Consider the following 18,904-nt stretch of genomic DNA (forward strand, 5'->3'; position numbering starts at 1 on the left):
CGTTTACCCATCTGCTCTAGCACCTCTTGGCTTCATGTCTGCTTTCATTTTTGAAAGATTTGTCCTGTGAGAAAAATAAACATATGGACGTAATTGACTGGAAAAAATATTCACATTGGAGTCAATACTTGGTTTATCTGCCGGCTACCGTTTACCTAGCTTTCATTAGCTAGTTGTTGCTTTGTTTTCACATTGGCAGGCATTTGTATGGATCTTGTATTGAATTGGGCGTTGGTGTCCATTTATGTATTGAGCTACTTGCAGTTCACTGTTTTTTATTTGGTTAAACTTGCGTTGATTAGGACCCTTCTGACTAACTTACCCAATGGTGGATGTGCTTCTGTGATGGTGCCTCGTTTGAAAACTGGTACCTGATCCGTGATGCATACATACAGATACAGCCAGCATTTGGAAACCACTGAAGAACTTGACGCGGCATAACCCTGCATGTATTTTTTTTTTTTTAAAAAAAAAGTCGGTCGGAACGACTTACAGTTTGGAGACCTGCTGGTGCGTGTTTACTACGCTAATCACTTGGATGGTTGTCATCGTCATCAGATACGAAAAGGGTGATGACAATGGCAAGCTGATTTGCTAGGTTTAAACAACAGGCGCAGTTGGTACTTCTTTTTCTTTCACTCTTTATTCTTCTCCCAATGATAGCAGAGCCTTTTTCTTTCACTCTTTTATTCTTATCCCAATGGTAGCAGAGCCTGACTAGACTAGACTAGAAATACCGGCCCGTCGTCTTCGTCTTCCACGGTTTCGCTGGAGTTTATCTCCAGGTGGACTTTCGCCAGCATGTGCTGATGTGGTGGCGTGAGGCGAGCCTGAATTTCCAGCCATGAGGCAGGGCAGTTGATGGAGAATTGGACCTCAGGACCGGACGGACGAATGAGAATGATTCGATGGCGTGTACCTGTCCTGATTCGTCGTGGCTTGTTGGTGCCTTGGCTTGCCATCCTCGCATTCCTGCGAAACTTCCGCCGTTTGGCTGCCATCGTCGTGTGGTGACCACGAGAGCAGAGCACGTTGCTATCCGGCCAACTCTTCCAACTGGAGTTGGGGTTACGACTGTGGGCTGGGCTCGGGACGGAAACCCATGGTCCATGGGCCATGGGATTGGGGACGGGATCAGACAGGATCACAGGAGCATAGCGCTTGCAGTGCCACAGTAACCATCTGTGTCGTACACACCGCGCAGGTGGAAAAAACACAAAGGGTGCAACGGCAAGTACACTAGAACTAGTACAACAACAGCATAAAAATATCAATGATGACTATAACGATATCTATTTTAGATCATAACTACGTAAAATTGTTAATTGTATTTTTTTTTCAGGACTAAAGGGAGTAACGTATAACTGGTTGAAATTGCTACCATGGTGTAAGTTAGTTTGCTAAGTGTTAGATTCAAGTTCCCTAAAAAAAAAACGCTCTTTCTCTGCGCCTGGGGTCAGACGCGGAGCTTACACATCTGAACCCAACAAGGGCCAGGCATCGAAACACGGATCCAGGTTCAGTGACTTTGCTCCATGAAGTCACAATGTAACTTTACATCCATCTCCTACATTCATTGATGATCCAACGCCTCCCAAGAACCTAGTCCTGTAGCTCCTGCTTTTTTCACGGAACGTTGGCGGGAGCACTCCAGTTTCACGCGGGAGTTTGGTTGAGAACTGACAACACGCGGCCGTCCCGCGCGCCGCTCCGCCGCCTGCCTGGCCGCGCGACGCCGTCGGCCGTCCGCGCGCCGCTCTGCTTGCTCGGCCGCGTGTTGCCTCGCGTGCTGGCCCTGACTCGCGAGCTGCAGTGCCAATCGTCCCGGGCGCGCCACCTCCCCCTGCTGGCCCGAGAGCCGAGCCAGCCGGCCGGCCATCCCGTGCGCCGCCGCCGTGCTGGCCGTCCTGCCCGACCGCCTCATTTGCCGGCCATCCTGACCTCATTGCCTGCTTGTCGTCGTGCGCATCCACATCCTCAACACAGGCCAACGCACCAACGGCACCAGCCTAGGTGAACCCTTTGTCCGTCTCCAATATTGCATCATGATGGTTTCTTTGCTTGCTTTGTTTATCTTGTGTGGATATAATTACTTGGATACAGCCATGCAGATCACAATATTTGCATTTGGTTGAGATTGCAAACTACACGGTGCTTAACAGAAGATAAGTTTGCGTATCTCAAAAATTGCATTGAACTTTGTGGTTATTTAGCAAGACAGTGGCAATAAGTTCAGAAGGGGATACCTCAGATTGGTTTGATGTTTGTCGACTATGTGAATGCAGCCATACTTTTTTTTTTTTAAAAAAGCACATTTCTCCTACTTGTTAAGCATGTAAACACATCAATTACTTTATCAAAAAAACTGCATTTGTTTCCCTGTATTGTTGCTGGCTGTGCTGACTGCTGAGCGTAGAATACGTGTGAATTGGTGTGGTTCAGAGTTCAGGTCACTGAAACTAGCTAGTCTGGACAGGTAAGTCTGGGTGCTCTGGAGACGTTGGATCTTGAGTGGATGGAGGAGATGGATGGAAAGTTACGTCATGACTTTATGAAGTAAAGTCACTCAATCTGGATCCTCGAAACACATGTAATATTGGGTTTTATCAAGCCAAATGAAGTACAACTGTTGGAGCCCACACTGTGCAGCGTCTTTCTCGGCTCTTTCTCAGGAATTGCTTGCAAAATGCATATCCTTCGTGAATCGATTGCACCTCGGACGACTGTGATTCCGCCGTCCCTCCCTTCATCCTCAATTGCACCAAAGCCTCGTAAGACTTGCTCCACCGAACCCATGGAATCTGTATTTGCCCGTCAGTGTTTCAATCAAGGAGACCGAGGAAGAGATGCACAAAGCGGGATTTTGCTTCATTTCCCCTAGCGGAACAGAGCAACTGCAAATCGATTTTTGCTTCATTTCCCCTAGTGGAACAGAGCAACTGCAAATCGCACAAACACGAACAGTCGAACAGAGCCGTCCTGCCAGGGCTATAGAAGAGCAGCAGCACATCAAACAAGGAAAAAAACATGAAACATGAGGAGCCGACAGTGATCATATCACAGCAATAGAGGGGGAAAAATGCAAGAAAACTGTGGCATTGCAGAAATACCAGAGCCATAGAAAAATGTGACATTACTGAAACACCAGAGCCAGAGAGACCGTGTTTGAATGACCTTGACGGAAGCAATCATGATAACATCATCATCGAAGCACATGGTCCACAGACAACACTCCAGTCGCATTGCATAGCACTCAGAAAGGAAAATTGGTTCAGCAGAGATATAGCACTCTAATTTGTCAGATCCATAATGGCAGTGACAATGTCCCCATTAGAAGCCTTGAGGGCCTTGACAGCCTTGGACCTCGAAACAGTTGCTTGGGTCATCACCAGCTCAATGTCCTTGGCCTCAACACCAGTTTCGTCGACCTCCTCCTCATTGTCTTCCTGGCCCGGGCCAGATGTCTCTGGGCTCGAGATCATCTGGCTCAAGTCAGGAGCCTTGAACTGCTCTGCAGCCTGGCTCTGCAGCTGGGAGCTGAGGTCCTCGATCTTGGCCTCACCGAATATGACGTAGGTGTCCGAATTCGGGCTCTTGAACACATCTGGCTTGGAGATGACAAACAGTATCTGGAAAAAAAAGTATGCATATCTTGTTAGCCAGACAACACAAAAGATACACCAGTTTGCAAGATCTGAGTGAATGGTGGTGAATTACATTCTTGCTTTTCTTCACAGTGACACGGCTGACACCAGTGATGGACTTCATGCCAAGCTTCAGCATGGCCTTGCGGCTCTTCTTCTCACTCCTGCTTTGCTTTGACTTGCCACTGGCATCCTCTTCTTGTCCTGAAGATGAAAATGTGACCAATACTTGTCAGACACAGGTGTTGTAATTGTTCCACACACCAGAGATAAAAACAGAAAGCAATTCAACAGGTACAGGAAAACAGGAAAACTGATGGCATAGCATTTGTTTGCCGACAGGCTTCTGCACTGATCACCAACAAATGAGATGCAATTCAGTTTACTTGTTAGTGTGGTTTTTTCAAGGATTAGGTTGATATGTAGCTGATATAGACATGTTAACCAGTAACAGCAAAAACACTACCTACAAGAATTCACAAGCTAAGCATAATCTCAAACTTAACAAAATCCACTTTGGACCTTCATAAAATCCACTTTGGACCTTCATACATTGATACAAAAGTCAATAACAGGCTAAAGATACACAGAAATATGATACATCAGATATGGAGAAATCCTGCTCACAATAAGCTTAACTTTACGCTCCAAATCACATTCACATATCAATTCACAGTGCCCGAAACAAAACTATACATGCCTTTGCTATATTATGTAGAGCAGTTCACGATTAAGCATCAAGAACCACAAGTGCCAAATCATTTCACAGAAATGAGATAGACGGGTGAAGGTTGACAACAAATTATAAACATTACAAGCTCGAGATATCAAAACATTATCAACCTGAATAGCGCTAAAGAGACATTTTCAGATCATAGTAACTCACCATCGAGTTCATCATCATCCTTGTCATCATCATCGTCGTCCTCATCGTCATCCTCCTCATCCTCCACCACAACCTCCTCTGCCTGTCCATGGCATTCAACAGATAAGTATGCCGGTGTCGCACATATCAGAATAGTTGATGGACAACATTACCACGAAAGCATATTGCAAGACGGCAAGCGGGATTAAAAGGATCGTCCTGCCCCGCGTAATAAAAAACAGTATCAATCCGCAAAGGACCAAAACTATCAGAACAAACCATTTCCACCGTACATAATAATAAAAAAATCTTAAAAAAATGGAGGTTTACATGATCAAGCAAGAACCACCTACGAAATTAATCTACTTCAGGTTCGTGGACTTGCAGCTAGCAATAGAACATCAAATATATTTTGGATCACAGTATCCATAGCCTATGCGGCACCCATTCCCCTTCTGATTCGGACCGGTCGGGAGGAGTGTGTGCGAAATCTCACCTCGGTCTTCTGCTCCTCGAGCTTCTGCTGCTCGATCTGGGTGGCGAGCTCCTCCGCGGTCTGCGCCGTCATCTTGGTGTCTCGGAGTTGTGGGAGGGGATGCGAGGGCAGGGCGGCGGCGGCGGGGTGGCAAAAACCCTAGAGCAGACTCGCACAAAGGGGAAGGGGGCGAGGGGCGCTCTGCCCTGCCGCATTATTTATTCAAGGTTGGATCACAAAAGACACCTCCATTTGTTTGCAATTTACATATAAGCCTTTTACATGTATGTCATTATAAAATTTATTAATTACTTATAAGCCATTTAAAAAATTAGACTCTCACAGGTGCCACTGCTCTAAACTCTTTTGTCCTTGACGCCATTTCCGTCAGATTTAGCTCTAATGGTGTTAAGATGCATGTATAAAAAGTCGAAAATACCCTCATGTATAAATATATAATTAATTTTTTTAAGCATCTTAATGATCTCAAATAAAAAAACACAAAACTAGAAAGTTGTAGATCTCGTTGACATCTACAATATTTATATAAATAATATTTTTATTTGATTTCATATAAAATTATGATTTTTTAAGACATATTAATCATATCAAATCATATTTTTTGTATGAAATTCGATGAAGACAATTCTTATATAATAATTATAGACATCGTTGAGATCTACAACTTTCGGGTTCAGAGTTTTTTCATTTGAGGTCACTAAGATACTTAAAAAATAATTACATATTCAGGACTAAGGGTAATTTTGAGTTTTCACACTCGCGGTTTGACATTGTTAGAGCTAAATTTGACGGAAATGATGTGAAGGGTAAAAGAATTTAGAGTTGTGACGTCTATAAAAACTTAACTTTTTTAATAACTTGTGGGTAGTTACCAACTTTTATAATGACACGTAAGTAAAAGCCTCCTCAACAATTTGTTATCCGTCATTTCATCCTTAATTTTTTAGTAAAATAAAAAAAATCTCTAATAGTTTAGTATCTTTTCTCCTCGTCTTTCTCAACCTCGCAAAAATTTATACCGAGCGTGCGTATATGCGCGCGGTCTAGAACTACGTATCTAGAGTTTTTTAACCCATATAGTAAGCAAGAAGAAAGATAATATTCTAGGTGGAAAAAACACAAGAAAGAAAAGTCTGGTGAAAGGTCTTAAACGCGTATACAAACAAATTCAGGATTGCTGATATAAAATTTAAGATCGGGCCTTAGGAAAAAAAAAGTGACGAAAAATAGGATAGAAATATATAAACTCTTGGAATGACTTCTTTTTTTCTTCCTCATGCTAATTTAGGTGTTGGCAAACACCATATTTTGAAAATAACATATGAAGATCTCTTGGAGATGCTCTTTACTTCGTGCAGATTTTTAAATTTGGTTACGATAGTATTTTCATTTTATTTAATAATTAGTATTCAATTATGCACTAATTAGACTTAAAATATTCGTCTCGCAAATTAAATATAAACTATGCAATTACATGTTTGCTTGCAGTTTGCAAGATAAATCTTTTAAATGCAGATAGTCTATAATTGAATAATATTTATCAAATATAAACAAAAAATATTATAATATCCATTTTGCAAAAAAATTTAACCCTGTTGGGCATGTATTCCCCTGCCAAAAGTTGCTGCAGTTGCTTTTTCACTTGAGAGGATAGACAAGATAATGTTATGCGGTCTATTTGTTTAAGTTTATGGGTCGAATCTATCAACCATTCAACAATGTTTTTTTCTCATAATAATTCAACCAATAGTATTTTATATCATAACTTATCAGCCAAACGAACAAAGACGATGGCTTGTGTTGAAAAATACGATTGCTTCAACCGACAAGTTGACATGAATTGATGCTTTGTCTATGACTAAGGCTTCATTGAGTCGGTAGTGTTTTTCTCTCATGATAAATTAACGAACAATACTTTCAACTATGACTTTTTAGACCGAGTATTTAATTGTAGGGACTAAAATTTAATAAGTGCAGCATTGAATATTATATGAGATGGTTCATGGGGTATTCAGATACTAGTAGGAATATAAATTACAATTTCCGTCGATACTTCGCAAGATAAATTTATTAAACCTAATGAATTAATCATTAGTACATATGTTACTATAGCAATTTGTGTCTAATCATGGACTAAGAGTATCTCCAAGAGACTAGGTAAAATTATATTCTAAACTACAAAATTTAACCGTTGTGTATAATAAAAAACTCACTCAAAGCATAGAGTTGTACAACAGACTTTGTATAGAATAGCTAGTAAGGACGACATGCTATATATGACAAACGAAAATTTAGAAATAACAAACTTGCTATTTTAGCAAAACAGGTGGCATACCTGTTGGACTTTATTTTTTGCTTTAAAAATATAAAAATAGCGTAGATAATATATTTGTTAAAGTTGCTCTAATTAAGCTTAAAAATAATCTTACAAATTAGTCTCTAAATATATTTTTAATTTCATAAATAATATATATTTAATACTTTATGCACGTATCAAACATGTGACATGATACGGACTAGTAAGCCGTCAGCGCAGCGGGCGGTGGCAATAAGCTGACAGAGGTGTCGCCTTTTAGAGGCGAGGGCTATCCTCCAGAGGTCAGCATGAGGCCGCATCGGCAGTATTCATTGCGCTGGCTGTGGCCATATGTACATAAGCATGGAGGTTGAACCATGACCAGCACATATAGAAATAATTTTGTGTAAAGAGGGTAGCTATTATATCTGTACTGATCATAGTTTTGGTGTTGATAATTAAAGCAAAGGAACACGGCTGGAAAATAGCTGCCGTGGAGTTGGCATGTGTTTGATCATGTCTGACCGTAATGAGATCTTTCAGTAGCGCATAGGTATACGCATGGTTTGTTTTTGACGAACAGACTTTTGCATCTGTCGAACGGCTAAGCAAAATCCATTTACTTTTGGCCATAAGTATTATTTTTAAATTTATTGTGAGTTGATAAATTTAGTAGATAAGTTCAAGGCTTGTCATTACTAATTCAGCTAAAAAGCTTACCGTGACTACCGTTTCCGCACCCGATCTCTAGTAGAGGTATTTTCTCCTACAACTAAAAAAACTAAAACTGGAATATTTTTTTGGTGCGGTTTTGGTTTCGTCAGCCTGCCCGTCACCGGTCGTGCGTCCGCTGTGGGAACTTGGAAACCCCCCATCCCCTCCGTGATCACCTCCCCTTTCCTATCTTCACCGTGACCACCAGAGACCCCGATCCACCCTTCCCGCATCACCGCCTCGCGCACCAGAGACCAGACCCCCGATCCCCTTCCGTGATCTGCAAGTCCCTCGTCGTCGGTGGCGTCGCAGGAGGAGCGATCCCCTTCCGTGATCTGCAAGTCCCTCGTCGCCGGTGGCGTCGCAGGAGGAGTGTGAGTCTCCTTCCCTTCACTCGCCTTCTCCCCTCCTTCTGATCCACTTCCCTTCGTCGTTGGAAGCTAGCACGCGTCCCGATCTCGGGTCTTCGCGTGGGCGGCGTGGGCGCCGTGGGGCTGGGCGCCAGCGGCCGCGTCGGATCGGGTCTTCGCGTGGGCGCCGTGGGGCTGGACGCCAGCGGCTGCGTCTCCGCCGCCGCCGCGGGGGAGTCCGCGCTGTGCGCCGTCGCCGTCTCCCACATGCCCTGCGGCCACTGCCGCCAGTTCCTCCAGGAGACCCGGTGGCCACGTGCTGGACCCGACGCGGGCAGCGGTGAGCGGGGGAGCGCCGCCGCTTCCGCTCCATGGACGCGGCATGAAGGACAGGAGCGTCCGCTCCAACGGCCTCGGGGCGGTGGGGATCTTCGGGATGGCCGGAGTCTTCGGGACGACGGGTGGCGGCATCGCGGCTTCCAGACGGCGAACGAAGACGGCGGGCTCGTGGCGAGGGCAGATGCCAGTGGCATACTGCCTCTGTCCGGGCGGCATCGGTGAGCGGCCATGGCCACGGTCTCCATTCTTATGGTGGAGGGGGGTCCGGTGGTCATGGATGTCGCGCAGAGCGCGACGGACGGCGCCCTGAAGGGCAAAACGTCGAACACCTCCCTGGTGAGTGCTCTCTCGAGCGATTGCGATCTCCACGGCATCCGTGATGGTGTCCACCATCGCGTTCATGGATGGGATCGGTGTGCACTGGCGCGGACGTAGGGATGCGCGTAGCGTGGGCTGACCGCGCGCCCGTTTCACGAATCAGTACCAGGCAGGCAGACAGCTCTGGAGCACGCACCGGTGCCGTGCGGCAGGCAGGTAGACCGCGCGGCGCGGGAAGCCCGGAACCATTGGAGAAAAAGCAGCGTGCCTATTTCTTCCTTGAACAATGGAAATGGAAAATTCGTTGGTGTCTTCTTTTGTTTGTTGGAAGTGGAAAATAAATGAGTTTTTTGTTCCTAGAAGAAATAAACAATAAATAAATAAATAAATGACTTTGCTTTCCCTATTCTGCAATTTTATTCACTGGGCAATATTTACCTTTTCTAATCATGTTGATAGTTGCTATGTTCTTTCACCGAGAATCAGTAATGTTTTCTCTTGTATTTGTATGCACCATTTAGCTCATATCTACAGTGCATATTTCTTGCATTTGTATGATTACTGTAGATTTCTCAAATCTGCTTGCCTTAGCAATTCTACCATATGAATTTATGGTGGAAACTTTGTTGCACAAGATTTTCTAATATGTTTAGGTTATTTTCTCAGAAAGGGTCAGATCAAGATATACTTTTTTTGAGGGAAGTTGTTAAAGATTCATGAAGAAAAGTACAACAGCTGGAATATCTTGTAGATGAGTTACAATTCCGATTTGACTCTTCATTGCCTCTTCTTGGAAGCACGAGCAAGCCATCAATATTCCTGATAGGTGGTTACAATGGCGTGACCTGGTTACCATCTCTTGATTCCTTTTTGAAAGGATCAAGATGCCCAAGAGGGGAGGTGAATTGGGCTTCTCTAAAAATTTAAGCAACCTATAAGCTCCAATTCCACCCCTTGTGCCTAGAGTGTCCTAGAGAGCTACCGGATAAAAGTTTTGCAACCTAGTTGCAATCCTATTCTAGCATGGCAATTCTAAGAATGTAAAGGCACAAAGTAAATGCTAGAATGTAAAGGAGTAGTGGAAGAAAATGTTCGGCGATGTTTTGCCGAGGTATCGGAGAGTCGCCACTCTCCACTAGTCCTCGTTGGAGCACCCGCGCAAGGGTCTTGCTCCCCCTTGGTCCGCGCAAGGACCAAGTGCTCTCTATGGGCTGATTCTTCAACACTCCGTCGCGGTGAATCGCCCAAAACCGCTCACAAGCTTGACACGAGCCACCCACAAGAACTCCGGGCGGTCTTCGTGCCTCCAATCACCACCGAACCGTCTAGGTGATGGCGATCACCAAGAGTAACAAGCAACGAACTCTCACTTGACCCAAACAAGGCTCTAGAGAGTGGTGGATGCACACTTGACTCTTGGAACTCACTAGAGGAGGATTCTCTCAAGAAATCACTCAAATCTCAATCCTCTCTAGGCTCTTTGCAACTCTCTTACTCCACAACAAGTTTCACTGAAGTTCAAATGGGCAAGAGAGCTCTCATGGACGAGGTGGAGAAGTATAAATACTATCCACGAAGTCCAAAGGTCGGCCAACCGTTTTCCACTGAAAACGGGGTCACCGGACGCACATTATGTTGCACCGGACGCACTGCACCGAGCGTCCGGTGCTACATAACGGCTACCTGCGCTTGTCTCTGACAGGTCACCGGACGCTAACTCCCAGCGTCCGGTGCACCGTCCGGTGCTCGGGGAAACTTTACATGCTCCCTGCGCATGGGACCGGACGCTACCCGGCGCGTCCGGTGCTAGCGTCCGGTGCTCAGGGAAGGCTTGCAACCTCCCTGGGTAAGGGACCGGACGCTACCCGGTGCGTCCGGTGCTAGCGTCCGGTGCCTAACCCTAAGCACCACACTATTCCAACGGCTAAGGACCTCACCGGACGCACTCACAGAGCGTCCGGTGCAGCGTCCGGTGCCCCTTTGGGCACCCAAACTCCGTCGAAAAGCGATTTCTCGAAAGCGAAGTTGGTTTAACTCGATCTAAGGACTATCTCTGAGCTGCCTAGTGCTAGGTTTACCAAGTGTGCACCACACCTAAACCTAAAGCCTTGCCTAAGTCAAGCTACTAGATCAAAGCCCCTCTTAATAGTACGGTCAGAAGAAAACAAAGTCCTAAACTACTCTAAGTGCCCTTCTTCACCATATGGCACTTAGACCTAGTCTAGTCTTGACGATGTCCATCCGTCCTTTGAAAACCGAAACGATTTCCACTATTAAGTAGGCATGTACGTCCCTGTTCATCGAGTACCTATTTACCATGACCTTACTTATGACTTTGCCTCTGCAAAACACACGTTAGTCATAGTAATCAACCATGTCATTAATCACCGAAACCACTAGGGGCCTAGATGCTCTTTCAATCTCCCCCTTTTTGGTGATTGATGACAACCTCGTGTATGAAAAGAGTTGAGGTTTTTAAAGAGACTTGGTTTCAATAAGCATATTACAATAAGAACACAGGGATTAGTCATGCTTATATCAACCAAATCCAATACCCTGCATCCAAATATGTGAGTGAAATACAACAGGATATAAACATAAGGCTCATAGTTACACGGAGTAGAAACGCGGAAGCAAAGATAATATGAGCCAAAACACATGACATTAAGATATCACATAAAGCACAAAGCATGTCTCATAACCATAGTATCTCACACAGGTGCCATGCATAAAAGTAAACATGATGCATGATGAAGTAGCACACATAGAAAGAATCTCAAAAGAATAAACTCCCTCTCTAGCTCTCCCTAACTCCCTAACTCTCTCATACGCACTCTCTCCCCCTTTGGCATCAAGCGCCAAAAACCTAAGAAGACGACGGAGGAGGCGGAGCAGAAGAGTCCCTCGGCGTGGCCACGAAACGAGCTGCATCATCTGAACTATCGGTCGTCGAGGCGGAGGAGGTGGAGTGACCCTCTGAAGCTGCAGGTGCTGGTGAAGCGGTCCGGGTCTGCTCTGGAGCTGTCACAGGCTGTGCTGGCTGCTCGAGTCCGGCTGACGAAGCTGGCACGGACTCGGTCGCTGTAGCTGTCGTCTCTGGTACGGTAGTAGACGGTGCAAGCTGCTCGGACGACGCTACGGACGACGACAGAAGCTCTGTAGTGGTAACTGGCGCCGTAAAGACTGCAGGAGCCTGCAGAGGAGGAGGCGTAGGGTCACCAGTCAGAGCACTGTAGGTGAAGCTGAGGTGCGGATCTGTCTGCGAATCCCACACAAGTTGTGACGCTGACGCTGACTGAGGAGTGAAGCCTGAGCGGAGAGGAGTGAACTGAGGTACCTGCTCAAAGCCGGAAGAGATAGCACCCTGAGAGACCTGGTGCTGTGGCGTCGAGAACGGCTGACTCTGAGCTGGTAACTGAAACGGCTGCTGAGACGGGCTCTGAGTCTGGGGTGCAGGAGTAGGTGGCCTGACGGACGACGTGCTTAGGAGCTGAATCTGCGGTAGCTGTATCCCGGAGGCGGCCATGAGAGCGACCATCATCGCTGTCTGCTGGGCCTAGAAAGCAAGCTGCTGCTCCTGAAAGGTGAGGAGCTGACGCTGGAGCTCATCCTGCCTGGCCTGCATGGCTGCATTGATGGCAGCCTGATCCCTATCTCGCCTCGCCTGCTCCTCAGCTGCACGGCGCTGATCTGCTCTCATCCCCTCTAAGATAGCAAGCAGGGCGGGGTCTGAAGTACTCGAAGAACCGCCTGCCTCGTGGTCGTGAGCTCTGGGAGGGAGATCCGTCACTGGCGGCTGATAGTCATCATCTGAGCTGTCTGAGGCGAAGTCAAACTCGCCCTCTGCCTCTGCATCTGCAAACGCGCCAATAGCTATATCCTGCTGCTCCTCTGTCTCTGCAACTGCTGCTGTACTGCGGGTGCCCCTAGGAGAAGGTGGGGGCACCGGTCCACGTGGAACGTGGAGCACGAGGAGGAGGTGCACCTCTGAGGTCGTGGTGTGCTCTCAACATCTGCCTGGGGTCGTAGTGGGGGAAGACGGTGTCCGACTCTGTCAACTCCCTCTGCAAGTGAGCTGGCAGGGGCAGTGGCCTAGCACGAAGTATAAGCAGGGTGATCCAATGTGCGTAGGGCAACTGACGCCGGCCCCTGAAGCTCTCTGAGATGGTGTCCTCTATCTCTGAGACAATCAGATCCCACAAGTCAAACTCTGTCTGGGAGATGAGGTGAGCAACTAACCACTGCTGGATGCGAGTGAACCCGTCTCTGTAGCCTGTCCTGGGGAGAAGAGTCTTCCTCAACACGAAGTCAAGGATCCTGGCTGGGCGTGTCAAGTCTCTCACATCCTTGTCATCTTGTGGTACATGTGAGGTGGATGGTGGCTCAATGACTTGCACATCATCATCATCTTCTTTAGGCTTGATGTCTCCCACCGGCATGTTCTTCATGGCATCCCTCAATGGTTCACCACCTACATCATCAAGATTATCACTTGCTCCTTGGGAGCCATTAGTTTCATCAAATTCAACATCAAATGTTTCTTCAACCATGTTTGTGGCATGGTTAAAGACCCTATATGCCTTGGACTTTGATGAATAGCCAACCAAGTAGCCAATGTCACATCTTCTTTGGAACTTTCCCAAGTGTTGGCGCTTCTTGTAGATGTAGCATTTGCATCCAAACACTCTAAAGAATGAGACATCGGGCTTCTTCCCATTGAGCAACTCATAAGGTGTCTTCTCTAAGAACTTGTGAGGAAAGAGCCGGTTTGAAGCATAGCATGCGGTGTTGATCGCCTCGGCCCACATCTTCTCCGAAGTGTTGTACTCATCTAGCATTGTTCTTGCCAAGGTGATCAATGTCCGGTTCTTTCTTTCTACAACCCCATTTTGTTGTGGTGTGTATGTTAAGGAGAACTCATGCTTGATTCCCACTTCATCACAATACTCTTCAATGTTAGTGTTGTCAAATTCTTTGCCATTGTCACTTCTAATTTTTTTGATCTTCACATCAAATTGATTTTGGGCATTCTTTGCAAATTTCTTGAATATTGATGCAACTTCGGCTTTGTCTTGCAAGAAGAATGTCCAAGTGTACCGGGAGAAATCATCAACTATGACCAAACAATATTTGTTGCCACCAAGACTAGCATATGTGGTTGGTCCAAACAAATCCATGTGAAGCAGCTCAAGTACTCTTGAAGTAGAGAGATAGGCTTTGGTTGGATGAGTGTTTGCAACTTGTTTGCCCGCTTGACATGCACTACAAAGTTTGTCCTTTTCAAATGTCACATCCTTCAAGCCTCTAATCAATTCTTTCTTCATCAACTTCTTGAGTGTAGCCATTCCAACATGTGCTAACCTTCTATGCCACAACCATCCTAGTGAAGTTTTGGTGAATAAGCAAGTCTTGACATCAACTTCATCGGATGAGAAGTCAACCACATATAAGTTGTTGTGCCGGAAGCCTTTGAATATCACTTCATTGTCATCTTCCTTGGTCACAATTACTTCCTTCTTCTTGAATAGGCATTCAAATCCAAGATCACAAAGTTGTCCAACCGAGAGCAAGTTGAAACTCAAAGATTGCACATAGAGCACATTGGTGATGGAGTTGTCATTTGATATAGCAACCTTTCCTAATCCTTTGACCTTGCCTTTTGAATTGTCACCAAATGTGATCTTCTCATGGTTGTCAACATCTTCATCAAGAGAGGTGAACATCCGGGGATCTCCGGTCATATGTTGAGTGCAACCACTATCAATTACCCAATGTGATCCACCGGTCTTGTAGTTCACCTACACACAAGAGATCAAGCTTGAGATTTAGGGACCCACACTTGCTTAGGGCCCTTGACCTTCTCTACTAGTTGCTTTGGCACCCAAATCTTCTTTGGCCTTTGCTTGTTGGGTGGCCCCATGAAGCTAACCTTGACCTTGCCACTCTTGTCTTTCCTTACAATGTAGTGAGCATTGAAGGCAAATGGTCTTGCATGCTTGGGCAAGGGTGGTGGTAGTGGTGCCTTACACTCATGAGAAAAGTGTCCTTCTTGACCACACTCAAAGCATCTCTTGGGCTTTGGCTTGCTTGGTTGATCATGAGTGGCTAGTGACTTGATGAGCTTTGTTTGATGAGCCTTGTAGCCAATTCCACTCTTGTCCATCTTCATGACGGTGTTCATAAAAAGCTCACTTTGAAGGTCCTTCCCCTTTGTGAACTTTGCTAACCCCATGGTTAGATGTTCCTTCTCTTTCTTGAGCTTGTTGTTCTCTTGAGTTAGCTTCTTGATGATTGGGTCATTGTTGCTAGCTAACTCATCCAAGATGAATGTCTCATCTTCTTCTTGCTTGTCATACATCAAACCAAGCTTGAGATATTGATTTTCTTCCTTGAGTAACTTGTTCTCATATGCAAGCTTCTTGTCTTGATCAAGTGACTCAATCACATTGGTCTTGTGCTTGGCTTGTTCTTGCAACTCTTTCTTGAGCATGACAATTTCATCCTTGAGCTTGATAGTGTCCTCATAACTCTCGGCCACTACCACTTTCTTGCCCTTGCAATCAACACATTTGCTTGTGCTCTCCACAAGTAAGTCATCACAAGATGTGGCTACATCAAGCTTAGCAACATTGTTAGTAGCAACATGTGTTTCATCAATTGCAAGTTCATAAGCAATCTCAAGGTTGTCATAGTTTGCTTTTAGAGTTGTTAGTTCTTCTTTCATTGCTCTATATCTAGTGATAAGCTCATCATGAACACTCTCAAGTTTATCATATTTTTCTTTGAGCTCTTTTAGAGAGAGTTTGAGCTCCTTGAGCTTAGTGGTCATGATCTCATTTTGGTCTCTAAGCTCATCACTAGACTTAAGCTTTGCTAGAAGTGTGTCATTTTCAAGTTCAAGCTTTTCATTTTCACTTCTAGTCTTTCTTATGACTTTTGTGTATTTGTTTAGCAATTTTACAAGTTCATCATAAGAGGGTGATTCATATTCACTATCACTTTCACTACTCTCATCCTCACTTTGTACCTTCCGGTCACCTTTGGCCATAAGGCATAGGTGTGTAGAGGATGTAGATGGTGGTGAAGATGATGGTGATGGAGCATCGATGGCGATGGCGGCAACCTTCTCATCATCACTTTCATTGCCGGAGGAGTCACCACTTGAGCTTTCAATGTCGGTGAGCCAATCACCAACAATATAAGCCTTGCCATTCTTCTTCTTGTAATGCTCCTTCTTCTTGCCACCTTTCTTCTTGTATTGCTTCTTGTCATTCTTCTCATCATCACTTGAGTCATCTTGCTCTTTGTTCTTCTTCTTGTACTTGTCCTTCTTGGGCTTTGGACATTGATGAGCAAGATGACCAAGCTCACCACAATTGTAGCAATCCATCTCGGAGATGGGCTTCCTCTTGCTACTTGTGAAGAACTTCTTCTTCTTGAGTCAAAGTTGACTCCATTCTTGTTGAGCTTCTTCAACATCTTTGTGGTTCTTCTCACCAAGAGGGCAATAGATGCATCATCATCACTTGAAGTTGATGACTCAACTTCAATCTTCTTGGCTTTGCCCTTGTGAGAAGCTTTGAGAGCCAAGTCCTTCTTTTCTTTCTTGGCCGACGAGGAGCCATCTTGAGGGTTCATGTGCATGTACATCTCATGAGCATTGATCTTCCCCAATATGGTGGTTGGTGTAGCGGTGGAAAGATCGCCTTGATGAAGCACAGTTACTATGTGCCCATATTTCTCAATGGGAAGCACACATAGTATCTTCCTTGCTACATCCGCCATACTCATTTGTGTAAGCCCAAGTCCATTTAGCTCCTCTACAATGACATTCAAGCGTGAATACATTTCATTAGCATTTTCTTTAGGAAGCATTTCAAATGTATTAAGCTTGTTCATCACTAGGTGATAGCGTTCCTCGCGTTCACTCTTTGTTCCCTCATGGAGCGCACAAAGTTCCTTCCAAAGTTCATTGGCGGTTTTGTGGCTCCGAACACGGTTGAACACCTCTTTGCAAAGACCTCTAAAGATGTGGTTTTTGGCCTTTGCATTCCACTTCTCGTTTTCTTGCTCTTGTGGAGTAAGAGCGGTGGCTCTTTCCGGAGGGGCAAACCCTTCGGTCGCGGCTTTTAGGCACTTTACATCGCATGCCTCAAGGTATGACTCCATCCGTATTTTCCAATACGGGAAGTCATTCCCATCGAACATGGGTGGCGGTCCATCCCCGTTAGACATCTTTCTCTAGGCGGTGAAGCCTAAATAATGAGCACTAGGCTCTGATACCAATTGAAAGGATCAAGATGCCCAAGAGGGGGGGGTGAATTGGGCTTCTCTAAAAATTTAAGCAACCTATAAGCTCCAATTCCACCCCTTGTGCCTAGAGTGTCCTAGAGAGCTACCGGATAAAAGTTTTGCAACCTAGTTCCAATCCTATTCTAGCATGGCAATTCTAAGAATGTAAAGGCACAAAGTAAATGCTAGAATGTAAAGGAGTAGTGGAAGAAAATGCTCGGCGATGTTTTGCCGAGGTATCGGAGAGTCGCCACTCTCCACTAGTCCTCGTTGGAGCACCTGCGCAAGGGTCTTGCTCCCCCTTGGTCCGCGCAAGGACCAAGTGCTCTCTACGGGCTGATTCTTCGACACTCCGTCGCGGTGAATCGCCCAAAACCGCTCACAAGCTTGACACGAGCCACCCACAAGAACTCCGGGCGGTCTTCGTGCCTCCAATCACCACCGAACCGTCTAGGTGATGGCGATCACCAAGAGTAACAAGCAACGAACTCTCACTTGACCCAAACAAGGCTCTAGAGAGTGGTGGATGCACACTTGACTCTTGGAACTCACTAGAGGAGGATTCTCTCAAGAAATCACTCAAATCTCAATCCTCTCTAGGCTCTTTGCAACTCTCTTACTCCACAACAAGTTTCACTGAAGTTCAAATGGGCAAGAGAGCTCTCATAGACGAGGTGGAGAAGTATAAATACTATCCACGAAGTCCAAAGGTCGGCCAACCGTTTTCCACTGAAAACGGGGTCACCGGACGCACATTATGTTGCACCGGACGCACTGCACCGAGCGTCCGGTGCTACATAACGGCTACCTGCGCTTGTCTCTGACAGGTCACCGGACGCTAACTCCCAGCGTCCGGTGCACCGTCTGGTGCTCGGGGAAACTTTACATGCTCCCTGCGCATGGGACCGGACGCTACCCGGCGCGTCCGGTGCTAGCGTCCGGTGCTCAGGGAAGGCTTGCAACCTCCCTGGGTAAGGGACCGGACGCTACCCGGTGCGTCTGGTGCTAGCGTCCGGTGCCTAACCCTAAGCACCACACTATTCCAACGGCTAAGGACCTCACCGGACGCACTCACAGAGCGTCCGGTGCAGCGTCCGGTGCCCCTTTGGGCACCCAAACTCCGTCGAAAAGCGATTTCTCGAAAGCGAAGTTGGTTTAACTCAATCTAAGGACTATCTCTGAGCTGCCTAGTGCTAGGTTTACCAAGTGTGCACCACACCTAAACCTAAAGCCTTGCCTAAGTCAAGCTACTAGATCAAAGTCCCTCTTAATAGTACGGTTAGAAGAAAACAAAGTCCTAAACTACTCTAAGTGCCCTTCTTCACCATATGGCACTTAGACCTAGTCTAGTCTTGACGATGTCCATCCGTCCTTTAAAAATCGAAACGATTTCCACTATTAAGTAGGCATGTACGTCCCTGTTCATCAAGTACCTATTTACCATGACCTTACTTATGACTTTGCCTCTGCAAAACACACGTTAGTCATAGTAATCAACCATGTCATTAATCACCGAAACCACTAGGGGCCTAGATGCTCTTTCACTTTTCTCCTGAGAAAGACACACTGGTGGGTCTTGCAGCAATGAGT

General features: G+C 45.9%; 1 protein-coding gene across 1 annotated transcript; it reads right to left on the minus strand.

The window, feature by feature from the left end:
• LOC8082651 (nascent polypeptide-associated complex subunit alpha-like protein 1) lies at positions 3,081–5,207 on the minus strand. The gene is made up of 4 exons (XM_002467813.2): positions 5,006–5,207; positions 4,531–4,612; positions 3,718–3,848; positions 3,081–3,629 (listed from the first exon to the last, which is right to left on the minus strand). Exons 1-4 carry the CDS (start codon positions 5,075–5,077, stop codon positions 3,291–3,293), a joined length of 624 nt encoding a protein of 207 aa, XP_002467858.1. The 5' UTR covers positions 5,078–5,207; the 3' UTR covers positions 3,081–3,290.

Source organism: Sorghum bicolor, chromosome 1, assembly GCF_000003195.3.
Source record: "Sorghum bicolor cultivar BTx623 chromosome 1, Sorghum_bicolor_NCBIv3, whole genome shotgun sequence".
NCBI classification, from domain to species: domain Eukaryota; kingdom Viridiplantae; phylum Streptophyta; class Magnoliopsida; order Poales; family Poaceae; genus Sorghum; species Sorghum bicolor.